At 38.5% G+C, this 27,641-nt stretch overlaps 1 protein-coding gene across 1 annotated transcript; it reads right to left on the minus strand.

Moving 5' to 3' along the window:
* Positions 1-27,032, minus strand: LOC108985890 (proteasome activator subunit 4-like). The gene is made up of 35 exons (XM_018958354.2): positions 26,758-27,032; positions 26,222-26,324; positions 26,015-26,127; positions 15,292-15,414; positions 14,495-14,596; positions 14,237-14,402; positions 13,302-13,418; positions 13,127-13,194; positions 12,920-13,021; positions 12,624-12,840; positions 12,186-12,416; positions 11,967-12,094; positions 11,715-11,832; positions 11,401-11,619; positions 11,167-11,322; positions 10,925-11,001; positions 10,622-10,830; positions 10,240-10,453; positions 10,066-10,145; positions 9,786-9,903; positions 9,532-9,702; positions 8,588-8,756; positions 8,429-8,472; positions 8,246-8,288; positions 8,026-8,171; positions 7,787-7,881; positions 6,729-7,636; positions 5,736-6,017; positions 5,494-5,589; positions 3,081-3,259; positions 2,566-2,647; positions 2,075-2,199; positions 978-1,067; positions 269-422; positions 1-175 (listed from the first exon to the last, which is right to left on the minus strand). Exons 1-35 carry the CDS (start codon positions 26,916-26,918, stop codon positions 134-136), a joined length of 5,448 nt encoding a protein of 1,815 aa, XP_018813899.1. The 5' UTR covers positions 26,919-27,032; the 3' UTR covers positions 1-133.
* Positions 27,033-27,641: the final 609 nt, after the last annotated feature.

The following is a 27,641-nucleotide window of genomic DNA, read 5'->3' on the forward strand; positions in this document are numbered from 1 at the left end:
AAAACAAATAAAAAAAAATCTACATGTAAATAAAGCTCATTCCATAAATTAGGGTGAAATTTAACAACAAAGCTTAATTTATTGCCAATAGCTTTCCACTATATCTTCTTTCTTGCTAGGAATACAATGTATATTAAGCAAAATATGATGATGACGAGGATGTATCAGCCAGAACCTGCAAGTGTAAGAAGAATAATTTCAGGAAATGGAATCGATGTTTCTCTGACATAAGGCAAGGGTTCTTGGATTAATATTTCTAAGCAGCTACCTCAAGTTGCTCTTCAGTAAATGAATTTTTCTGAACATTCCACGTATCTGCATGGGTCCGTCGGAACTCCGCAACTGCTTTAGTAACTGTAGATTTTACAGGTGATGGCTCCCCAGCAAAACGAGCTAGTAATGTAACATGCTCAGGCAACCAACTGAAAGAGAGAAATCATCCAGAAAGGAACAAGAAATTAAAAACCCAATACATATTCTAATTCGTTGCCCCATCCCTCAATTAGATCACGAAGCAGAATGCATATTGACTAGCTCTACAGTCAGGTTTGACCAATAGCAACATATTAGAAATATTTGCCAATTGTTGACCAATGACTAAGAAAAAACTATTCCTAGGAATTTTGTCAAAGGTACGATTGAAACTTTCCAAATCTATGGGACATGAGTTTTCAAGTGTGAACTATAAGATAATAATCTGGCCCTTATTGGCCAATAATAGCAACTATTAGTTTTTCAAAAGTCAAGTCTAATTGGGGAAAAAAAGAGTCTAGTGGATTGGATTTTCAAACATTGAAATCACATCCCACCATACCCAACCTACTGGCAGCTTTAAGTAAGATCCTTCTTGCTTATGTTTTGGCAATATTTTGTTGTCATTAGTTATATAAGCATCATGTCGTGCATAATCTAACTTGTTACAGCATATTTCTCTAATCAACTTATAAGACTCAATTCTTATCTTTAGTAGAACACACCTGGGCATGTCATAAGGAGCTGATAATACAGAAGCTGCCAAAGCAAGTATAGTGCCATGTATAGAAGCTGTGGAGTGACGAGAAGAATTTCTGCATTCAATGATTACGAGATATGGATCAGAAACATTGAGCTGTGAATGGAATATGTAGTAACATGTCTTAATCCCTTATAAAAAAAAAAAACACGCAAATTCACACCTTTTTTTTTATTATTATTATATCGGGGAACCTCTACAAGGCAAGGCCTTTCGGACCCAGCCTCCAGAGTAAATCCCGATCCCGTGCACGCAAGTTCACACCTATAAATACATGAAATTAAATGAATATCTACTTACTGGTTTGTGTGCGCATGAGAGTTGGCATTAGTAGTGTCATCAATGCCTCTTTTTTTCGATACGTAAATTAGGTGTCATCAATGTCACAGGCATATATTGAGTACTTTAAAATCTTATGCAGATGATTAAATTTCCTCATATTTGATGTTGGACACGTGGATGCATTGCATATGAAAAAATAGATTCCTCAAAATGGCTTGCACCACGCATTCTAAACCTAAAAATACAAATGACTTCATTTACTGATAAAAAAAAAATTATAAATGACTTCAACGGATGAAAGAAGCATTTAGGAGTGCTTCCGCAAATGAGAAGATTTGATCAACTTCAGTTCGAAGACAATGAGCCAGGGCTGCACTGTTCAAACAAGTATTCAAAACACTACAAATGTCTCCTTTTATCTGTGTTTTGATTTCAATTTCAACGAATAAGAACTAACTTATGAAAGGCAAGCAGGTGAGTTTTCATGTCCATGCTGAATGCATGCAAATCGTGCATTCCCAAATATATATATATAGGAGTTGTTTGCATAAAAAATACATACATGAATGTTGTCCCCTCATTGAAAAGCTACATTAACTAACAACTATAGGAACTTCAAAAAAAAAAAAAAAATTTTGATACGTAAAATAAAATTTTATTGAATCAAAAGAATAAGCATAGCCTACACAGGAAGTATACAAGAGGAAACACTTGCATTAGTGCTACAAAAGGAAATAAGAAAAGCATAAGCCGTTCAGTGTCAAAAACAAGAGAACTAACCTTTGCTTTCTCTTCCTTGGAAGATCATTTGCCTTCACGTAGGCTCTATCACGAAAATCTCTAGCTAGATCTTCATCCCCACCCTTCATTAGGCCTGCCAGAACTGCCGCGGCATGCTCTCTTACCTATGCCAGAAATTAGCTTAATTAAGTTGAAAGCAACAAAACCTACCCCTGGCTCAAGTAAAGGAAAATTCATTAAGAACCATGTGACCAAGTCTTTATATTTACTTCATTCCAGGCATCTTATGACTTCTGCTCATGAATTTCAGTCAGTTAGATCAAGTTTCTAAATTAATAATATCACTCAAAATCTAAAATAAGACAAAAGTTGAGGCACCAAGAACATGGATCACACTCATTATTCAAAATTGATTTTCACTTCATTATTCGTAACTTCCACAAACAAGAGTGTGTTTTAGGAGGGGAAGCAATGGCAAAGGCCCCAGAGTAGAAAACTTTATTGAAGGAACAATTCGGCGAGGAACTTGCCTCCACTTGGTTGTCCATCAGTAGCTTCTCCACAGTGCTCCAGATTTGTTGTTTCTCTAAACGTGAGAGAATGAAAGTATGCCTGTAAAAAATATTTTGAAGAGTTTTACTTAGTATCAGAGAAAAAGTTTCTCTGCATATCAGAACACTGATGCCATACAAAAATTCATTAAAAGCTGAATCGGAAGAGTAAATTGAGACAAACAGAGAAAAGGACCACAAACAGATGGTCATATGACAAAATAAGAACACTCTTATATGTAACTTCTTATGCAGAAAAAATTTGATATGTGAGTTCCAAACACATCACAAAATCATCCCATGGCCCCCGCCCAAAAAAAATGAAGAAAAAACAAAAAACAATAAGTTTAAAACAGAAAGAAATAAAACAATAGAACAAAAACATAACAGGCTATATGACTAGTATGACTTACAATCCTTGCAGGATGCAACGCGAAAGGGGTAACACTTTAGATATTTTTTTTTATAAGTATAACACTTTAGATATATCATACCTATACATAAAAGTTCGCAGATATGTCAGTGTCGCAGATCTGGTTCGCCAGTTAGAATCATTGGCTGAAGAAAGAATCACAGATACAGTCTCCTGGATATGAGGTTGCCAGAAAATCCTCCATTTCAACAGTTCAAAAGCTGCCTTGGCCAATGTTGACAAATCTTTATTCGATGTTTCCTTCAGAAAGCAGCAATATTTCTCAGATAAGTTCTGGCGCCCGGCCTACTTGGCACCGTGACGCAATTAAAATGACCAAAAAGTTCTCTAGTGTTTGGGCCATAAATATCTCTGAAGGATTGAAATGAGATTTAACAGAAGCATGTAATTTTTTTCAGGACTCATAAATGTCAAAGATCAGAAAGTGCCATCAACTTGCATCCTAGCATCTCTATAATAAATCAGTACATAGTCTCCTCTCTGCAGGAGTTCTCTCCATGGAATCTCTCTTCAAGCATAAAGCACGTCTAAAAATTCGGATTAATCTAGTTAGTAACTACACCCAAACAAAAGCACCTAAAATGGAAATGTTACTTCTTCTTTTTATGAGTAACAAAAATGGAAATGTTACTAATGCAACAGAAGTCTGTTACAAGATTATGCAGGCAATTCAAGAGCTTGTATAAGACTGCAAATTGTCAACATCTCTTATAATGCAACCAGTGAAAGAGGAGAGGGGGTGTGTGTAAGGTGGAGGGTGGAGGGGACCGATATAAGTTTTGCATATCCTGGGATATTGCAGAAATGTTTTTTTTTTTATCGATAAACTAAGTTTTATTGAGCATGAAATATTAAGAATCCTCTTGCTTAAAATGGACAGCATGATGTCTAATCATATCTCACATATTAACACTTGGAAAATATGAAGGTCCAGTTTCAGAGGAAATTTTGCAGTGTTGTTCATAAATTTGCTTCAATGCCATATTTAAGAAGATTTTGTAAGTTTAGTCGATGCACAAGGATATCATAATTTCTTTTTGACGATAAATTGGGCAGATACTATAAAAAAAAATTGTTAAAAAATGGAAAAATACTTTTTTTATTAAAATTGCATTTTATAATTTAGAAAACCAGTCAATCCATGCCATCACTGGGCATCCAAAACGACCCACACGAACCGAGCTCAACATCCTCGTCAAGAGTGAATTGAGGGAGTCTTTCACTTCTTTGTCACACTGCCACAAAGGGATGTCTCTCTCCTAGCTTACGTCATTTTTCTTGAGCTGTACCTCCCAAAAATCACGTTCTTGTCTTCCTCCAGATGAGACCACCACCAAGTTCAGCATCACCCATGAGATACATCAAGGTTTTTTTTTATTGTCACTGAGTGTCTGGGAACAACGTCCCGACTAATCCTAGGGTGCACAAGCTCTCAGCAAAGAGTTTCCCGCAAATGCACCTCAGGTAATTCAAGGAAAAAATCCTTCAATCCGATGGCCCCTAGAGATTGTTTGCACCCAATGAAATTCGAACCTTGGATCTTGGAGGAAGCATACCACCAAGAGCAAGGCCTTTACCACTTGAGGAATCCCTAGTGGTTAATCGATGAGATACGTCAAGGTGATGGTTATTTTCTTTTCCTCTGGCACACGGGTGGCACAGAAGTACTGTTCCATGTTCCAACGGAAGTTCTCCATCTCCTTGGCAGAACGAGTAGTAGTGAATTTTGTAGGTTCCAACGCCTTTAACTTGGGGAGATACTAATAGAACTAGGGAATTCAAAGAAAACTAGAGCAGCAAGCAGCAGATAAAGTTTGATGTGTAAACTTAGGTTGCGTTTGGATGTTGAACTGAGCTCAGCTAAGTTGAGTTTTTTATGAATAGTAGTAAGTTGAGTAGTAAAGAGAATTATGTAAGACCCATCTAAACTGAGTTTAAAGTGTGTTTGGATGTTAAGATGAGTTTAGTACTTTTTATGAGAAATTGAAAAAGGTTGTGGGTCCCACGTATAAATATGTTTTAAGTTGAAAAAGGTTGTGGATCTCATGTGTAAGAAGGTTTTGAATTGAGATGAGTTTAGTAATTTGAGAATTGAGTGTTGGATGTTAAACTCAACTTAAAATTAGACTCAACTCAGCTGAACTCAGTTGAGTTCAGTAACCAAACGAAGCCTTAATAGCCACTTACTGGCATATCTAAATTGTTAACTGGAAAAAAAATATTAAACAACTTTCCATCATATAATTTAAAAAACCAGTTCAACCAATATTACTAATTTAATCATGGTCAAGGAATGATTGATTTGAGATGTTCTCTCTGACATAATGGTCAGCTAAACCCTCTAGTCCATAACACTAAACCGAAAGGGACTGAAGCAAGAACAATATAAAAGCTACTCAATTTCAGAACCAAATAATAGTCCCAAAGGAAAATCTGTGAGTAACATAACATAATAAAAAACATACTCAACACACCTGCAAGGAAATTACAGGATAAAGAAGTCCCACTACTACATCCAGCAAATATGAAGATCTTCCAGACTTCAGAGATGAGATAATGAAATGGAATATCTACAAAGAGTAGAAAAAATTAAGTCATGAGTAAAAATATTTCGTTAAAAGAAGATTTAGTTTTTTTTTTTACAAGGAAGAATAACAAGGAAGATTTAGCTAATAATTAAAGGAGGTTCACTGGAAACTAATCTAGAAATTAGTACCGTTTCCATCCATTTGACATCATCTTTTGAATCTCCATTCAAACGTCTATTTTGATGCCTCTCATCCGCTGGGGTCTCCAAATTGTCAGACTGACTGGTATTCTGAATATTCACTACCAGTTCAGATGCTCTGTCTATTAGAAACCGAACCCAACTTCCTTCTTTAAGCCGGTCATTAACATCAGTGTTTTCCCTTTCAAGCGAATGATCACATTCCAATGATGCATAAAGCTGAATGTTTGAGCACAACACAGAAAGGGTAACACCTATAGCTTCCCTTACCTGTTCCGCATAAAAGATGAATCAAAAGTCATGATTAAGAAATTAAAATAATGGAGAAATAAAATTCTTGATTGTGTTTCGCCTATCAGTAGCAACACTTTTCTTGTGCTTTTTCTTCTCCTTTTCTGATATCAGATCAAGGACAATAAGCAGGAAAGATTTTCCAGAATCTAAGAGAAATCAAGATATACAAGCAGCCTAAGATAACTTTGAAAACAAAATAAGAGGATCAAACAGATAAAGGAGAAAAAATATATATGGCATAAATCCACAACACACCCACTCAGCTTATTGTAGTCCTTATAATATAACAGTCTAACTTTTAACATTGAAACTGTTGTAAGTAAAAATTTATTGTTTCCACAGCTACCCTTTTTTTATTCTGCCTATTTAAAGAAGCCACAATGATATAACCATGCTCTTCATACATCTTTCATTTTTACAAAGAGAAAATAATAATGACACAGCCGTCTTCATAAGAAGATATTAAAAGACACAACAGTTGCTAAAACTTTTTGCTCTATAACCACTACATTAATAGGCATAGCCAAGTACACAGGGCGTATACAAGAGCACTATAATATAACAATTTTTAGGATAATCCAGGCAAAAAAATTCGTGAAAAACTAAAGGCTATTTAGAGTTTATATAGACATACAAACACAAAAAAGTTTGCCTAGAAAATTGGTGAGACCTATGAGGAATGCTTACTTGGGCAGATGAATGGCACATGTTACCAAGCAGCTCCCCTAAAAGTTTATTATGGAGCTGTAACTCAGTTGCTGGCATTTTCTGAGGGGATATTTCTATAAGTGCAGCTGACAGAAAAGCATAGCGGTTGGCTACTACAGTAGTAGTTGCTGTTGATGGTAAAGGATTCGCCAAACAGTCTAGGATTCTTTGCCTCAGAAGAGGAACTCTTGTTCCGTATTTTCCTTTTCCTGTAACTGCATAACGAATACAAGCTGCCCACTCAGGTACCGATTCCACTGATTGTGCTAAAACAATATTCTGCAACTGGACCATCAACCAGCTGTCCCATGCTTCTAGAAGACCGTTAACATCAGAATGCAACACCCCAGCCAATGCTTCAGCAGCAACACACTGTTTAGACCTTTCCTTGGCATTTGCAAACTCCTCCAATGTACCTTTTAGTGCCAATAAAACAGGCATACCACATTCTTGTATTAGCCGCTTAAAAATCCGGGCAAAATTAGAGTAGAAGGTATCAGTTCCTAATAAAGAAATCCAGCTAGGAGTACGTGGCCATGCAGCAGAAAAATCAAAATAAAATAGGGTGATTGATTTGTCTGCTAGGCTCTGAAAAGCTGAATTTCCATGATTTCCTCTGGAAGATGCGCTCTCAGTATCAGTAATTATGTGAACATGGGAAAGACTATTCAATGTCTCATTGAAGAAACCCTCTTCCTGAAAAATACTAGTTAAAGCTCCTTCTAGGGATGATTTTGTACTTTCTAGTAACTCCCCAGAAGCAGAAGAGCCAGAGTGTTCCTCGGCTGTCTGTTTATAAGGAGATTCCTTCAACAGTGTATTTAAGGCCGAGATTGCAAGTATTCTTGTCTGAGGAAGTTGGCTTTTCAAATTCCTTAAGAAGTGACCTGTAAATGTTTTAAAAAGAAATGTTAGAAACCTACACAAAAAAAATGTTAAAAAGGTCAAAACTGAGATATTTGCACTCAATTTATTGCAATGGTGCTATTGAGAAACAAAGGTAAGAGGCAATCTCTGACGCAACAAGAAGAACTGACCAGCAGTTTCACTCAATATCTTAGAAGAGGCATTTGGGTCATTCCTAGATGCCATAGCCAACAGGAGTAGAACTCTATTAGCCATGAGATTATACCTGATAAATTTTGAAAAGAAATAAGCCTATATATAAAATATTTACAAAAATCAGTCTAAGAGAATATATAGATTCAACCAACTTCAGCTGATATCAAGAAATAGAATTTAAAGGAAAAAAGTTCCCAAATAACCAGATATTTACCGCCAATGCAAGCCAATGGAATCAAAACTCATAGAACCAATTTGGGAAACCAAATCTACAAAATCTGGTACATCCACGTCATTGTTTGTTTTCCTGAAAATGCTTCTAGATACTCCAGCAAAGTAGATGTTGTATTTGACAAATAACTGTTGGCACTCAGAGAATGTTAAACAACAGAATTCACAACTACACACTCTTAATCATTAAATGAGGATTTTACCTCATTAATTGCTTTTTGGCATTTCAGTGATTCATGGTGGGAGCTTCAAGTAGAAACAAAAGAAGGTCAGACAGAGTTCATACGAAATGTTAGCCATTTCCCAACAGAAACAGAAGTTCAAACGAGTTGAATGGAAATTTTTCACCAGTTACCAATCTAAAACTGTAAGTTATGCAGATTTACCTGGAAAGGATCCCAAGGATGAATAAAGAGAATGCTTTTGGATCCTGGAAATAACAGAAGATACATCAGAAGAAATCATTTTTTAAGATCATGTTGAGCATTTTATCCTCAGAAATCATTTTTTAAGATGATGTTGAGCATGTTGTCCAGAATGACTACCGTTGTCAAATGCTTGAGAACCGTTTGTGAGCTAAGGACTGCACAGGAACCTAGCACTGCATATTCTCGTGATTTAGGGTTCCGCAAATTCTCAGCAAGCGTTAGAACACACTTTGAAATCATTGATGGCCATCTCTTGATCATCTTTAACAGAGATTTTCCCGCAAGTCTGGGCACCATGTCAAAATATTAAATCCGATACAATAAACACCACCAAAAATCCCAGAAAATGAACTGATGCCAAAATTCCAACATATTGATAAATACACATGCATACAAACATATGCATATACACCCAGTGTTCAATGAAGTAATGTAAAAACTAGAACACAAATCCACCACTTACAAGGAAGCATCAAAGGTTTTGGCCAAAAGTTTAATGCATGTGTTCCCATGTAAATTGAAAGCACAGGGACCTATTGAAAAATATGATCTAAGCAATTTTTATTAAGAAATTAAAGATTTTAATCAGTTAACTCTAATCAGTATTCAATAAAATCACAACTTTTACCAAAATTTCAAGGCTCAAAACACATTGTATCGACAGGAATGGAGGCTACATCAATTAATTAACAAAATCTCTCCAGAGAATGAGAATGCCAGTTCAAGGTTTAGCATGGTGTTAGTACAGTTTGAAATTTTATTCAAGCTAACTACCAAACACTTCATCTTATCTGCATCTCCAGGTAGGTTGTAGGCAGCATCTTCTAATTAATTTCATTCCTTTGTTGGATTAATGCATTTAGTACGATGCCATGTCCCTTTTCTTATGATCATAACCATTAATAAAAGTCCAATAAAGCAGTCTAAATTATCCTACTTGAAATGTGCATTATATATTAGTGGGCAACAACAGTCACAATGCATTAAAAATAGATAACAAGATTTAGAAATCTGTACTATAATTTTTCATCTAAGAGGTCAAAGAAGATCAATGGACTTACGTGCGAACAGTTTCATAACTATGCAGGCATAGACTTAGAAGATCATCCATCAAAAGAATCAAATGGTCCGATGGAGAGAAATTCCCACTTGTACGGAATAGATGGTAAGACGATTGTGAGGATCTCCACGTACTGTGCATGTATGCCTTGTCAATAAGCGCCCACCTTGGCCTGGGATAGAAAATTGAGGTTTAAATGCTACACTATTGATGCATAGTCCATGCAATGAATGGAAATCCAATGATACTCTTCACCTTCTGTTCCCCTTAGAATGAGATGACACAATGAAATTAATCGGAGGTTCAATTATGGCAGAAGATTCCAACTTCCATGCCTGCCGGTGATTTGACCATTCATCATATTCCAAACTTCCTAAAGGACAAAAATCAAAACAGTTGATTAGAAAGATGACATATGGGGGAAAGGGGCCCACTGAAGGGGACTGCCCAGGAGAGGAGGTGCTTGTGGTTGGATTACAATAGGTAGCTCCAACACGTCAATATGTTCAATTCATCTAAATTCATTGTGCATTACCGTAGTTCACTAAAGCATCCATAATACGAATAATGAGTATCAATAAAATGCTGTCATCAGACTTTTCCTGTAACAAGTATCTGTTCAATGCGCAAAGATCAATGAGTTCAGAAAATTAGAGTCAGCCAGATAAAAGGGTTGATATCCAGAGAAGCACTAAAATTTAAACATTACTTGCAAGCTTCATGTATAATCTCAGCAGCTTTTTCCCGCAGTTGAGTGCTGCCAACACTCGAACCTGTTGCTCCAGCAATTAAGAAAGTATGATCAAGATCCTCAACCATCGTATTACTGGAGGATGGGCTGAAATCAGGCAAGCAAGACAATACTCCTTGCAATGAAGAATCAATACGCAAAAGAGTCACTTTCAAGTGCTCTTTCTCATCTCCTGGGTGACAAATTGCATGTAAATTGTCAAATAATGGAAAAATATGCTTAAACTGGATGGTGGGGAAAAAGAATTTCATGTTTATTTGGATGCACTGAAAACATTCTTTCACCACTACGTCAGTCTAGTTAAAGGAAAAGTTGCCAGTGGAATGACTATGTCTATTACCTGGTTCGGAATGGGTTTTAGTTTGGCATATGGTCAAAAGATCATCCAAGGCCGATTTAAAATGAAGGTCCAAAAGTTCATTTGCAAAATGAACTTCTTCATCAGTCGGAATATGCCACCTGGGCCCCATTGGCAGTTTATCATGGGAATAATCTTTTGTGCTAATCCATCCCTCCAGTTCAGAAGCAACGGGGTGACGGAAAATGCACCTACCAAACCAGAATTATACGGTTCTCATTTTCAGTTAGAGATTAAGTGAATGAGAATGTAGACACAACCTCATGTTAATAAAGAGAAACATACTTGTACTGATCCATTGGATAATAAAGAACCAGGCTCCCAAGGAGGGATCGAAGAAGATGATCACCAGCTCCATTGACCTATCATGTGACCAAAAATCTATTAAAGAAGGAAATTTATAAAACCAGAGAATGATTATTGAGCAATGACATAAGCAAGCATCCCATTTGGAGACACTTCTGCATTAATAGAGATAATTTTCAATCTTGCAGGTACTTTAAACAGCCACGAGAAAGATACAAGACCTTCCAAGATGGAGAATCAAAAGCAGACATGATAGCCTCTTTAAACTGATCCCTGTAACGGAGAAGAGCAGTGCCTCCATAACTGATAGCAACTGACATTATTTTCAATTGATAATCAAGTGTTGTTTCCAGAGCGGGAGAAAGTGTGGGTTTTTCCTGGAAATATAAAAATTTAACTTTAACAACAAGAACATAGGTGCGGTAATATAACAAAACAATTCACAAGAGAAATACCTTGGTTGAAATAGAGACATTGGAACTTCCTCTTCCTCCAAATCCTGTGACCGGCATTCCTTTTAAAGAGGATATAACAGAGAGCAAAATGGGCTCAATAAGGTGTGTAACTGCATCTTCTGGATTCGAATGAACACATGCACAACAAAGCAGTCCAACCTCTGCAATTGCCCCAGGAAGAATATTTGTCTTGACAAACTTGGAAATTTTCTTCAAAGCCTGTAACCAATGCAAGGAAAAAGCTAACATATTTTTATGAAAACTCAATAATATAAAATCAACCGAACAGAATATGTCTACTCGAGTACTCAAACCTGATTATACAGTGATTTTGAAAGTCTCCCAAGCAAGATTTCAAGCATGCAATAGTAATAAGGACCGTCCTCAACCAGAAACGTTCCCGATGTAGCAGATGAATGAAGGCCCTCATTCCTGCAGAGCACCAGCAACTAATTATTCCAGCAATAGGGCAACGTGGAAAGTGATGGCAATGTATATCTAGTATATGCATATTATCGCAAACATAAAGAAAAGAAGAGATGGGGCAACTAAATGCCAACACATACGTAACACTGCTGGGTTCCAAGTGCAGAAGCAAGGAAAATAAGCGACATAAGAACTCATCAAGCCATTCAGAAAAGCGAATCATAGGCATGAATGAAGACTCCTCTATATTGTCATCCAAAGAAGCCAACTGCAAGTATACAAGTATGTAAGTAAAGCAATTTCTTTACAAAGTATAGGTATATAAATCAAGTAAGATCATTATGGGCCAATGTGCTTACATTGGAAAAAATGGAACCAATTAATTGCATGGTTGCCAACGTTTTAGGAGGATCATTGGCATCCATACCAAGTAATGCATTGGATAATGAAACCATCAAAAGATCAGTGAACATGTCACCACCATCAATAGCAACTGATTCTGCTGAGGCCGATTGTGAAGTGAGAAATAGTGAACGCCCAACAAAGGCTACTGACATCACAGCAATTTTCAGCTGGTGGGTGGCAGTCATCTGACAAGACAAAAAAAAATTGAGAAAAGAGAAGATAATTTGAATGAAACAAGCAAAACTTAAAGCAGTGAAGTTTGTTCATAACACTATCAACTTGGACTCAGTTTCTTAGATAAACACGTCTTCCATGAGGAACCACTGCAAATGTCGTTATAAATTTTCAGCAATTCTATGATGCAAATAAATAAGGCATGCAATGCTACTTACCGTCTCCAAAGCCATATGAAATCGAGACGCGACAAAAGGAAGAACCAAAGAAGGCTCCACATAAGACAAAATAGAAGTTGCTGCAGCAACCGTCTCAGATAGATGTTCATTTTTGCTATATTGACCACGGTCAATTAACTTCAACATCACATTCACAAAATAGGTCCTTTCTGAGCTTCCTAGACACAGTTCGGGCTGTCTATTGTTATCTGTGTTCCTGTAATAACAGTTATTTAGTAGAAAGAACAGAATAATGTTCTAAAGCATATTTAGTAGAAAGAACAGGCAGTTCTTACTGTTGCTCATGTTGTAGGCGTTTCTGAAATTGGATTATCAAATGGAACAAAAACCGCTCCAATGAATATGTCCAACGACCGCCGTTGGAGGGATGGTAATATCTACAACAAAACATATCAGCAAAAAACCAACAAACAGAAACTAGAACCAAAGTGCATGCTTAAAAGCGGGAACTGATATGAACATTAGAATGTGAGTTAACAAACTGTTCCAAAAGGTTGACCAATTTCTCAAAATGTTCTTCGATTGAACCACCAGGCTTTAAGAGATACACCTGCCATGGACATTATAACATATCACATACAAATATTCTACGAACCATCTATATCGTGACTGATTCATGAAAAAAGTAAAATGTAGCCCATTGTACAACAGTCTTACAATTGATTTTGCAATGGCCTTTGCCGGGGTGACTGTTTTATTGGAGAACAAGAACCTTGTGTTTCTAGGAACATCCATGGAAAAAGGATAGGATCCACTTCCATTTGCCACAGGAACCTGTGGTTTATAGGATGAGGCAAATAAGTGTACATAGTAACAATAACATCAATAATAATTCTTATTAGCAGTAGTAGCAGCATTGTTACTAGTAATTATTTCAGGCCATCTAGTAGAAGCAGACGCTGCCACGATTTTGGTTTCTTGACATTATTTATGCATAATCAATGGAAATACAATGGCAAATAGATGAACATGATGAAAAATCAGCTCCATGAGATTATTTTTTTTTATAAGTAAAAAATAAAAATCAGCTCCATGAGATTATTAAATTCTAAAACTCTAGACTAAAGAGCTCAGAAGAATTCAGTATATTTGTTTATATATAGTGTGTATATATATATATTATGTATATTTTATTTTTATTTTTTTGATTGGTAATATAGTATGTATATGTATATATAGATTTCAGGATAAGACTTGAGTGCCCTGTCGCCACACCATATTAGTTTAACTACCGATCAAAAGCATATTTGTTTAACTAGTCTTCTTATTATTAAAACCCAGACTAAAGTATTAATTATCTAAAATGTCAATCAATATGTACTTCTACATCCTTTTTTTTTTTATAAGTACTTCTACATCCTTTATGACAAGCTTCAGGTAGAATGCATGTCATGTTCAGCTACAATAGTCAATATCCATGCGCTAGGCAGCATTAAATACTTTTTTATATATAAATAAAAGATAATTTATTAATATTGAAATAGACATAGCCCAGTTACACAATTATACACCTAGATAGGAACAAGAAACGGATACAAGGAAATCATGAAGGCTGAGACCATTAAAATACTATCCCTACATGTTTAACATACCTCAAACATATTTAAGTATCTTGTAAAAAGTGTGGGTAAAAAGCACTCCCAGTCAATAAAGCTGCAGTGCTTTACAACACGAGCTACGAGAGCAACCCATTGACTATTCCAAAATTGGCAATTTGGTATCGAGTCCCACAGGTCTACACAAGATTTCATCCAATCACTGCCAATGCCAACAATAGGAAGTTAGTTTGCCTAAATGAGACACGTCAAAAAACATAAAGGAAAGAGTTCCCAAAAATATGTGCTTCTTACTTTGAAAAAAAGTCCTGGTTGTCCAAATTTGTGGGAAGAAACAGTCTCACAAACCCAGATCCTTCAAAGGTTGAATTATGCCATGGATTATCCAATAAAGATCTGCAGATTTTTTTTATCATTTAGAAAGCAACACGAGTTAAAAAAATTAAAAGAACCCCTGGAGGGCTTTTACCATCATGACCAAGTGTGGCAATAAATCCAAATCTTACCTCATTCACTACAATAGGAAGGTTGAAGATAGTAAGCCTATCATGACTACGTTGACAACTTTGATTTCTATTTTATTTGGTTTAGCATCTAAGGGTAAATATCAGCAACCACAGGACAGTACCAATGTGAAAAAATATCAAACCTGAAATGACTCCGCTTGTCAGGCATTCCATTTCCAATGTTCCATGTAAGAAGCCAAAAGTCAAAAATATAAAACATACTTTAACTTTTGTTGAGTGATATATGCAAATAACAACAACCCCTTTTTGTTTTCTTAACATCAAATGTTAAACATCAGTGACTGCAGGACTGTATGGACGTTGAAAAAAAAAATATCAAGCCTGAAATGAATGTATATATCCGCTTCTAAGACACATCATTCCAATCTAAAAAGTCAAAGGTCAAAAACATAAAATATATGCAACTGAAAAGAGAAAGAACGACATGTAATTCCCTTTGACATAATCTAGAAAAACAAAATGATCTTCCTGATGAAATGAGGAGTTCAAAATTGCATTATAAATTTCAGACAGATAAGGAAAATATGAGAGAGAGAGAGAGAGAGAGAGAGAGAGAGAGCATACCTAAACTCAAACCATATCTCAGAGGCAGAACCTGGTGGGAAAAACCTCCGGCAGGATCGAACAAGGGAAGTAATAGTCACAAAATGTCTCTGTCTTAATCTCCACCCTTCAGGACCAGTATTCCTATAAGATGTTATCCAAAGGCTTCAGCATGTAAAGTTGTTAAAACCAATAAGTACAAGACAAAGGAGAAAGTTCTTGTACTTCTTATATATGTGATAAAGATATCTTGACCTTCTGTTTATTATAAATAAAGGATATGTTGACCTTCTGTTTGCAATTTTTTTTTTTTTTTTTGGAAAGTTTTTACCATGAAATAATTGTCTTTTTTTTTATAGGTAAACAAGAATTATTATTTCAATAAAGGCAGCAAAGTGCTAGTTACAAATGTCTTTATGCCCTATCTACGTAGGCACGTTAGAAACTAAGAAATCATGAAAGTTCATGCCATTGAAGTCTACAGCAATAGCCCAAGTACAAAGAGTCCTAAAAAAGAAAACTTTAAGCTCCGCCAAAGATCTCTCTTTGTCTTCAAATGTCCGCTCATTGCGTTTCTTCCACAAGCACCACATGATACAATTCGGAATCAATTTCCAAACCGCTTTGATCTGTTGCACACCTCTAATAGAGGTCCAGCTTGCCGACATTTCCGCCACAGATTCTGGCATCACCCACGCTAGATCCATTCTATTAAGCACCTCATACTAGAGAGACCTAGCAACCTCACAATGTAAAAGTAAATGATTCACCGACTCACCCTCACTTTTACACATGCAGCACCAATCTATAATGATTATCCTCCTCTTTCTCAGATTATCTGTAGTGAGAATCTTACCTAAGGATGCTGTCCATACAAAAAAGGAAGCTTTGGGTGGAGTCTTGTTCTTCCAAAGCCTTCTCCAAGGAAATTGTGTCTCAGGTTCTTGTGTGAGAACCTTATAAAAGGATCTAACTGTGAATACCCCTCTCCCCACTGGAGTCCACCACAACCCATCTTCCTGCTGGATATTCGGACGACAAGAATACAACAGACTATACAAGTCTACAAAACTCTCCACCTCCCAGTCTTGTGCCGCTCGGATGAAGTTGATATTCCAATGTGTACTCCCATCCACTCTTTCCATAAGCTCTGCCACTGTAGCATCTTTATCACTTGCAATTAGGAAAAGTAGAGGAAACAAATCTTGAAGGGCGTTGTTACCACACCTAACATCCTTCCAAAATCTGATCCTGGACCCTGTACCCAGCTGAAGCCGAGTATGATGATGAAATGCCTCCCACCCTCTTCTTATATGTTTCCATAGCCCCACTCCATAGGTGCCTCTAACTTCTCTAGTACACCAACCCTCCCCTAATCCACCATACTTCATCTCAATCACTACTTTCCATAAGGCATCCGGTTCTTTAGTATAACGCCACAACCATTTCCCAAGCAGCGCCCGATTGAACAATCTCAAGTTTCTGATACCCAATCCGCCACTGGAAATAGGACGGCAGACTTTTTCCCACTTGACTAAATGAAATTTAAATTCCTCTCCTAAATCACCCCACAAAAAATCTCTTTGTAGCTTCTCAATTCTACTAGCCACACTTGCCGGTTTAGGGAATAATGATAAGAAGTATGTGGGTAGGTTAGAAAGTGTACTCTTAATCAACGTGATCCGGCCCCCTTTTGACAAGTACATTCTCTTCCAACCTGCCAATCTCCTTTCTATTTTTTCAATCACCGTATCCCATATCGAGCAAGTCCTCGAGTTTATACCCAACGGTAGGTCCCAGGTACATCATAGGAAGAGACGCTATCTTACAATCCAATATCCCTACCAACTCTTGGACATTCTGGACTTCCCCAATCGGCACCACTTCGGATTTATCATAGTTCACTTTTAAGCCAGATACAGCTTCGAAACAAAGAAGCAACGCCTTCACAGCCTGCAACTGATCAGGATTGGCCTCACACATAATAAGCGTATCATCTGCAAACAACAAATGAGAGATAGTAGTAATACCCCTACTCGAGGATCCAACCTGAAAACCACTTACAAAACCATTATTTACCAAAGCCGAGATCATCCTGCTTAGTGCCTCCATCACAAGGACAAAAAGTAGGGGAGATAGCGGATCCCCTTGTCTCAAGCCTCGAGAGCTCGCAAAAGAACCTTCTGGGCTGCCATTGATCAATACAGAGAATCTTGTTGTGGAAATACACCAGCTAATCCATGACCTCCACATCTCCCCAAAATCACACATATCCAGTAGATATAGAAGAAAATCCCAATTAACATGATCATACGCCTTCTCCATATCTAACTTACACAGAATCCCTGAACTCCGATCCTTCAATTTACTGTCTATACATTCATTAGCAATAAGAACTGCATCAAGAATCTGTCTACCCTTTACAAAAACATTTTGAGGCTTGGTAACAATCTTCCCCAACACCACACTCAACCGATTAGCTAGTACTTTAGAAATAATCTTGTAAACTCCATTCACTAGACTAATAGGCCAATAATCTGCAATCTCACTTGCCCCCACCTTTATAGGTATTAAAGCAAGGAGAGTGGTGTTAAGGCTTTTCTCAAATTTTCCAACCGAGTACAACTCCTGAAACACCTTCATAAGATCATCTTTTATCACCTCCCAACAATCTTGGAAAAACCCCATAGAGAAACCATCTGGTCCGGGGGCCTTGTCTTTCACCATCTTCCTTACCACCTCATACACCTCGTCCTCCTCAAAAACCCTCTCCATCTTAGCTACATCCCCCCTCTCAATGGTGTCAAAAACCAACCCATCAAGAGTAGGCCTCCATCCCACTGGCTCGGTAAGGAGCTTCTCAAAGACATTAGTAACATGATCTTTGATAACTTCCTCATCCCTACACTCCATCCCCTCAATTTTCAAAACCTCTATATTATTGTTTCTTCTATGCGAGTTTGCAATACTATGGAAAAACTTCGTACTCCGATCCCCTTCCCTTAACCATAATGCTCTTGACTTTTGACGCCAAGACATTTCTTCTTGCAAAATAATTCTCTCAAGATCAGCGGCCAACACAGTTCTTTGTAATTGTTCCTCCTCAGAAAGTGGCCTCACCTCTTGAAGTCTATCTAACTCCTGAATCTCCAACCACTTGATATTCTTGTTCTCCCTTATGTCTCCATACGACTGTTTATTCCACTCCTTCAAGTCTCTCTGTAATGCCTTCAGCTTGTTCGCAAAAATGAAACTAGGCGTTCCATTGAACTGATAAGAAATCCACCATTGTTTAACCCTCTCCACAAAACCCTCTGATTTCAGCCACATGTTCTCGAACTTAAAGTATCGTCTCCCACTATGAATACCTCCGCAATCTAGTAAAATAGGCCAATGATCAGAATTTAAACGTACCAACCGCTTTTGACATACCTCAGGAAAATGGCTTTCCCACTCAGGGGAAATAAGAAAGCAATCCAAGCGAGACCAAGTCCGGTTGTTTGACCATGTGGCATGGCCCCCTGCGAGAGGAAGGTCTATCAAATTCAAGTAAAAAATACACTCTGAGAACTCCACACTTGCAGGCCTCACTCTTCTTCTTCTGAAGCTTTCACTTGGAAATCTCACAACATTGAAATCACCCCCAATACACCACGGAAGATCCCACCAACTATGTACCCCTGCTAGTTCATCCCACAAAAAACCTCTGTCAGCATCTAGATTTGGACCATAGACACCTGCAAAAGCCCATAAGAAATTATCGAACACACTTTTAAAGGAGCACGCTACCGTATATATCCCTATATATTCCTCCACTTTTTCCACCACCCTCCTATCCCACATTACCACAATTCCTCCCGATGCCCCTATAGAGGCCAAGTAAACCCAATCCACATGAGCCCCACTCCATAAACTTCGCACCATCTTTCTATCAATCATTTTTAGCTTCGTCTCCTGTAAACACACAATGTCTGCTTTCCACTCATGAAGCAAGTGTCGAACCCGGTGGCGCTTATCTACCTCATTAAGCCCACGCACATTCCAAGACACAATCTTAGGCTTCATTTGGGAACAGCCAGCCCCTTCCCTTTTACCCTATTCCTACTGGAACTTCCTTCTAAATTCATCGACCACGCCAATTTTTTCAGTTCCCGATTCTTCTTTGAATCCCCTTTCCTTTTTTGTTGATGTCCAGCTTCCATAGCCGCTAACAATGCTATATGAACTGCTCTTCATACCCTTCACAATTAATCCCCACGTAATGTTGTATCTCTTTCACCTTATTAATGACCCAGTCTGAGGCTTGGGTTGGATAGCAGTAGTTTAATGGAGTAGGAATGCCCCTCCTATCAATCTGAAAATTCTGGAACTCTTCACTCACCGGAATCCCTTCCAACCCCACCTGATCACACGCCTGAGAGAAGAAAAAATCATCCTCCACCGAATTCAGAATCTGGTCGCACGGCTCAGGGAGAAACAACTCGTTTGGTCCATCTTCAGTGCAATGGCTTGGGAAGGTGTTAGAGGAGAGTATGGAAGGCGGAAGAAAGGAGGTGTATTCAGCAACTAGAGAAGGATACTCTAGTATTATTGCCCAGCGATGCTCTAATCATAGAAGAAGATATATTGAAGTTGCTGAGTATAACCAGGGGGGGAGAAGAAATGTCTTGTGCACAAATAGTTTAAGAGCACAAATAGGAGAGTTCTTTATTTATTTATTTATTTATTAATCGGTCATTTACAAATATAGTCAATGGGTCTTGGTTCTATGGCCTCACCCTCCACCCTATATCTTACGGGAGGAGGAGGTGTCATTTGAGCATTCATAATCTATTACAGCAAAGGGAATACATTATTTAACCCATAAACTTTTATTTATAAGTAATCGAAGATTTTATTATAAAAAGGCAAAGTCCGAGAACACAAGTAGTATACAAGAGGAACAGCTAACTAGAACCAAAAAAATAAGCATAATAATAACTTAAATTGATACATTTTAAAGGTGTGTACACATATCTCACCTATGTTATTTCCAGCATATGAATAATTTCAAACTTTTAATTTTCTCTCAGTACATTTGAGAAAAATGCTATGCCTTTTCACCGGTGATAGTCTACTATTAACGGTGGTGGTTATCTGTGTTGACTAGTTCAGTCTTTTCAGTACATTATGAGTAGTTACGAAGTAAGGGGGTTGAGTAGGAACGTTATTATCGATCAAAAATGCTTTGAGTTGAAGAAGATAAATGCAAGGTGGTGGAGAATCACAGAGAGCAGCTGTCGTCTGTGAAGTTTATCTCCTTGGACCAAGAATCTTTGGGTTGATTGGCTGTCATGGTAAAGGAAGGTGCAGTTTTTGAGGGGTCTTCTGGTTTTCTTAGATCGCGTAGAAATGGAACTCAGGTTTTGGTGGTGCAGAGGCAACGCAACTCATTTGGGAATTTTTATCTATATCGGAGTTTGGTCAAGAGAAGCGGCGTGGCTTACTTGCGATACCGGAAGGGAGGAAAGGGGTGGGGTGGAGAAATTTTGGGGAGCTATTGATGGAAGTAGATGCAACTTCTTCTGCTTCGGGAAGGAACAACAGAGGGAGTCTGTCATGGCTACCTCTTCCTCCGTCGCAGGGGCACCATGTCTATCATTCGTACAAAGAAGCATTATCTCGAGTGCCGAAACCTACTGGGAGGTCAGGAATTACTTCCTCTTTGGTGATGGAGCAGTTCTACGAAGATGATGACAGGAGTGTGTCGGGGCTGCATTTGGAAACTATGATGCATGCGTTGGTGGAGATGGAGACACAAGTGGGTACGTTGCAAACTAATATTGGTTTTATAAAACGGTGTTACGGAGGGGAAGCAGAGGGACTTCGGTGATGGACTCTTGGGGCTTAAGGGGAAGCAAATGGCTTCAGATGGGCCTCATACACAAGCCGGCCAAGTGGCCCAGAGGTCTTGTACGCAGGTCCAACCCGCCCATCAGACCTAGGGGCTTAAGGTTAAGACAAGGGCTTCTCATGGGCCTCACCCATTAGCCGATCAAGTGGCCCAGAGGCCTAGTACGTAGGCCCAGCCCGTGCTGCCTATATGGAGACATAGCGATGCAACCAGTGACATCCCAGCGTCATCGTCATGTGGGCCTCGACCCTCATCGCCGACAGTGGGTCAGGGATCATCGCCGATGATGGTGGGTCTGTCAGCGAGGTATGGGGTGGAGGAGTTGGTGCCTGTAGAGAGTAGAGATGCATAGCAAGAACTGGGCAAGGCAGTGAGTTGTTTTCCACCGCCGGCAACTGCACAAAAACAGCCATGTGTGGGTTCGACGGCGAGGTCTGGGGCATCGGAGGATGTGTCGACAAAGCCCAGAGATGCGAACTCGAGTATTTGCAGTGCTGAGAACGTCACGTTGACAACGGCAATGGCACAGAAACCGTCGTACGAGGTGCTCGGATACTTCTGTCTCTTTGGTACCGTCTGTCACACCGAAACATGGTATGGGGTCTTTGATAGGCTCGCCCTGTTTGGAGATGGATGGTTTTGCTGGGGAGTTGATGGGGGATTGCACTAGAAATGAACCTGAAGTTGAGATGAGGACTTCTGATAATTTTTTGGTACTCAGAGATGAAAATGATTGTTCTAGTGGCTCAGTTGCAGATTTGGACTTGCAATTGGCCTTGATTGATAAAGATTGTGTTGGGGAGGAGGGAGTTGTTCTAACCCCGCTGTTTTCACTCCCTCACAGCTCTAAATTTGGGAATTGTCCTTCAAACTGGGTTTTTAAAAAGGTGGAAGAATTACAGACTATTTTTGGGGTGTCCTGTGAAGGCTATGAAGAAAAATTTAAGGCCTCTGTTGTGGCTATTGAAGCTAATCGTTCAAAGTCAGCCTTTAAGCAAGATAGGGAACTTAGAAGGCTAACTTGCTCCATTAACTATAATGTGAAGGAAGGGAGTGGTGGAAGGGATAGATCGAAAGGGAGGGGCAATTTATGTTTACATGAAGCCTAAGATCATATCATGGAATGTGCGGGGCTCAATGATCACAATAAACGCCTTCGTATCAAATCATTATTGCGGATGTAGAAGAGTGATGTGGTGTGCTTTCAAGAAACAAAGTTGACACATTGATAGAAGTATTGTGCAGAGCCTATGGGGATATTCGTATGTGGGTTGGTCTTACTTGGCCTCTGAGGGTGCCTCAGGCCGAGTGTTACTTATGTGGGATAAAAGATTGGTTGAGATGATTGATGAGTGTATTGGAGATTTCTCAATAGCAACTCTTTCCATAAATGTTGTTGAAGGATGGGAATGGGCATTTGAAGGCACATATGGTCCAAATGTGGACAGGGACAAAAGAAGGCTGTGGGAGGAGTTGGCGGGCCTACATTCCGTTTGGGATGTGTTGTGGTGTATGGAGGGTATTTTAACATAACTCGCTTCCCCAGTGAGCGATCAAGGCATTATCGGAATTCTGTAGCTATGGATGAGTTTTCAGAGTTCATCTTTAATCTGGAACTTATGGATCTTCCATTGGTAGGGGTGAGTATACTTGGTCAAATGGTCGGGTTTGGTCCAAATTGGAAATATTCCTTGTCTCTCCGTCGTGGGAAGCCCACTTTCCGGAAATCTGTCAGAAACGGCTAGCTCGAGTCAACTCAGATCATTTTCCTATTACTCCATATTGTGGGGGTATGAACAAGGGTCGCCAATCTTTTAAGTTTGAAAAAACATGTGGCTTTTAGCGGATGGATTTGTAGAGATGGTGCGTGCCTGGTGGTCAGCATATCAGTTTTTAGGCACTCCAAGTTTTATTCTTGCAAGTAAATTGAAGGCCTTGAAGCAAGATCTGAAGAAGTGGAACTTGGAATTTTTTACCACATTGACAGTCAAAACTCGACTCTGTTGGAGGAATTGCAAGATATAGAGGGTAAGGAATTTTTGGGTGATATTTCGGAGGAGTTATTGAGGAAGGCCACGGTGATGGCAAATTTGGAGAGGGTTTTGTTGTCGAAGGAGATTTCTTGGCATAAAAAATCCAGGGCCCTTTGGTTGAAAGAAGGAGATAAGTGTACGAAGTATTTTCACAAAGTGGCTAATTCACATCGGCGTAGCAACGCTATCGAGTCGCTATATTGAGGTACTCAGGTCTTATCTTCTCCTTCAGAGCTAGAAAATCATATTGTGCATTATTATGAGGCCCTTCTCAAGGAATCGGCTAGCTGGAGGCTAAAGCTTGATGCTTTGTGTTTCAAGGCAGTTGATTCTCAGAGTGCGAGTGTCTTGGAGAGACCTTTTGATGAAGATGAGATTTATAAGGTTATTTCTGGTATGGCTAAGGATAAAGCGTCAGGTCTGGATGGTTTTTCAATGGATTTCTTTCAAACTTGTTGGGACATAGTGAAAGGTGATGTTTTGCAAGTTTTTAGTGAATTTCACTCTTTCCAAAAGTTTGAAAAATCCCTTAATGCGACGTTCATTGCGCTCATCCCCAAAAGGCAGGGCTTCAATTATTGAGGATTTTCGCCCTACAAGCCTAGTTAGTAGTGTGTATATGATTATTTCAAAGGTTCTTGCTAATCGGTTAACTACTTGTTGGATTAGATCATTTCCAAGTCCCAGAACGCCTTTATTCATGAGAGACAAATTCTTGATTTGGTACTTATTGCAAATGAGTGCTTGGATCATAGATTGGGGGAGGGAGGTTCAGGTATCCTGTGCAAGCTTGACATAGAGAAGGCCTATGATCATGTGAATTGGGATTTCCTTTTATATCTACTTGAGAGGTGTGGTTTTGGTTATAGGTGGATTTCCTAGATAAGTCATTGTATTTCTACCGCCCGATTCTCAGTTCTAGTTAACGGTACACCTGATGGGTTCTTTGATAGTTCTCGGGGCTTGCGACAAGGAGATCCACTATCTCCTCTATTGTTTGTTATAGTTATGGAGGTCCTTAGCCGGATGGTACAGTCTACTGTTGGTGGAGGTTTCTTATCTGGGTTTCAGATGGGTAATGGCACTGGTGGTTCCATCATCATCTCACATCTTTTATTTGCAGATAATACTCTACTCTTTTGTGAAGCAGATAGCAACCAGATCCAAACTTTACGAGCACTACTACTTTCTTTTGAAGCAGTGTCTGGGCTCAAGGTGAATCTTGGTAAGTTTGAGATGGTTCCGGTGGGTGCAGTTTTTAATATCCTCAGTCTAGCTAGCCTTTTAGACTGCAAGGGGTCCTCTCTACCAATGAAATACTTGGGTCTCCCTTTGGGTGCATCTTTTAAGGCTAGAGCTATATGGGATGGGATGGTGAAGATAGAGACTAGGTTGGCTGGGTGGAAACAGATGTATTTATCAAAAGGGGATCGCCTCACTCTTATAAAGAGAACCCTTACTACCCTCCCCACATATTTTTTTATCTCTGTTTCCGATGCCTGCAAGGGTGATGAACAGGATTGAAAAACTCTATTGGGCGTTTTTATGGGAGGGCATGGGGGGAGGAAAAGAAATTCCATCTGGTTAGGTGGAATACAGTTTGTGCTCCAGTTGTGTATGGGGGGTTGGAGTGAGTAATCTAAGAACTTTCAATAAAGCTTTACTGGAGAAATGGCTTTGGAGATATCATTCGGAGGAGGGATCATTATGGAAAGAAATTATTGACGTTAGACATGCAGCTACTTGGGCGGTTGGTGCTCCAATGAAGTGCGAGGGGGGCATGGTGTAGGTTTACAGAAGTTTATAAGGGGGGGTGGCCTTGTTTCGAAAAACACATTCAGTTGGTAGTTGGAGAGGGTAATCGAATCAGCTTTTGGTGGGATGTGTGGTGTGGAGAACATGCATTGGAAAGGGCTTTTCTGGCTCTCTATCATATTGCAGCTATTAGGGAGGCTTTAGTGGCGGATATGCGGCTTTTTTCCCATGGTGCTCCCCAGTGGAATGTACTTTTTAACAAAGACTTTCATGATTGGGAATTATCTAGTGTATCAGATTTTTTCAGTCTACTATATTCCATGGAGACTCCTATAGCACAACGCGACAAATTGAAGTGGAGGTACAAGGATCATAAGAAATGCACGGTTAAGGCGTATTATAAAATCTTGTCAACATAGGATCCTACCCCGTTTTCTTGAAAGAATATTTGGAGGTCTCGAGTGCCTTCTAAAGTTGCCTTTTTATATAGAATGCTGCTTTTGGGAAGATCTTGACCACAGACAATTTGAGGAAAAGGGGATGTATTGTGATGGATTGGTGTTCTATGTGCAAAAAGAATGGAGAATCTGTGGATCCTCTCTTATTGCACTATGAGGCAACAAGGAAGTTGTGGAATGAGATCTTTCAAAGGGTTGATATTGTTTGGATTATGCCTTTGAGGGTGGTGGATTTGTTGGGGTGGTGGATTTGTTGGGGTGCTGGAGGAAGATGCAAGGTTGTCACCAAGTGGCAGCCGTGTGGAACATAATTCCGTTGTGCATCATGTAGTGTATTTGGTCGGAACGGAATGCGCGATACTTTGAAGACAAGGAACGCACTATGGCGGGGCTGAAGAATTTTTTCTTTCACACTTTAATGCTTTGGTTTTCTGCTGTTTTACTAAATGGGAACAATGTTTATGATTTCTTATCTTTAATTTTATCACTCTTAGAATGTACTTAGGGGTCTTTCTGTATACTTCATGTGTACAAGGACTACGCCTACTTCATTCATATCAATAATATTTATCTCTTACTTATCAAAAAAAAAAAACATATCTCACCTTGTGAAATGTGTATGAACCAAAGTATCATACAAAGGCCGCCACTGAACCTTTAAGGAAAGCTTCTTTCGGTACTTATTAAGTACTTTTACTAAGATATTTCCCCATCTAACCTAATCAACACAAATCGAACAATCATTTAAGGAAAGAAAAGGTGTAAGATAAACATGTAAAAGGAAAAAATTCTTTCAAAGAATAAGAGATCACCTGCGCATAAAGTTTATTTTGTGAATTTATAAACAATTCTAACCCTATCTCGACAAGTGTGCTGACATCTTCCAAAGACACATCACTTTTTGCCTTTATGAAACTGCATAAAAAATATATGTAAGTTAGCTTTCGAATTCTGTCGCATGGATGCCCTATCTTCATCCACTTCAACAAACGTTCAACAATCACAAACAGCGAGTTAAAATGAACAGTCTGAGAAAAGAAAAAGAAAACACCCTTTTTGGAGTGAAATTAGTAGATAACTCAATTAATAATGCCATCCAAACAATAGAACCAGAAAAGAGTAAGCGCAAAAGACATGTTTCCCATTTATTGATCAGACGGTTACTCAGAACCATAAAATTTATATGCCACAACCAAATTCGGACACGAAAACACAACTAAACAAAGTCTTAACTCGAAAGGCAATAAACAGAAACACAAATAAGAACCCCGAATCAAAATTGTGCTGAAAAAGGAGAGAGAGAGAGAGAGAGAGAGAGAGAGAGAGAGAGAGAGAGTAGAAACATTACAGATCGAGGACAGAGATCCACTTGAGAGTAGAGTAGACAGAGTCCGGGTCGTCGGGTCGGAATGATGACCTGATGGAGTGGACGACCCGAGAGAAGGACTCCTTCTCTCTCTGGGTCTGTTGGGCCACCGGTGGCGGAAGCCACGCATTGTACAGATGCATAATTGGTTCTCGAAAACGGAGAAAGGAGAGTGAAGAAGAAGAGGAGCAGAATAGAATGAATGAGGAAATTTGTAGTGTGTTGTGTTTATAATTGCTTGCGAGTGAGTTTCCTCCGATGTCTTTCTTTTCTTTTCTTTTTTAACAAGAAAGAAAATAAAGACTTTTTGTTTTTTAAAGGAAAGAAAATAAAGACTTGCGGAGGAAGGCAGATTTTTTTTTCAGAAATTCTATTTACAAGCACACCCTCCTCGTTGGCACAGAGTATAAGAACTCGTTTGGTTACGTAATTTATGTAAGATAAAATAAAATATTATTATAATATTATTTTTTATTTTAAAATTTAAAATTTTAAAAATATTAAATTATTTATTATATTTTATATAAAAATTTAAAAAAATTATAATAATTTTATAAGATGGGATAATTTGATTTTATATAATCAAATCAACTCACAACTCCTTTTATCATTCTCCTTCACTCCTAGTCACCGACCCCCTTTCTACGTGTCCTTCAGCATGCTTCACCTTCGCAGGCCACCGAATCACCATGAGCAGATTAGGCCAAGTTTAGATATAAGAAGTGTTTCATTTCATCATTTTATCTTATCATTATATTTTTTTAAATTTTTACATAAAATATAATAAATAATTCAATTTTTTTACATTCAAAAACAATAATAATATTAAAAAATAATATTCTAATAATATTTTATTCAACTTTCAA

This window comes from Juglans regia, chromosome 2 (genome assembly GCF_001411555.2).
Source record: "Juglans regia cultivar Chandler chromosome 2, Walnut 2.0, whole genome shotgun sequence".
Taxonomy (NCBI): domain Eukaryota; kingdom Viridiplantae; phylum Streptophyta; class Magnoliopsida; order Fagales; family Juglandaceae; genus Juglans; species Juglans regia.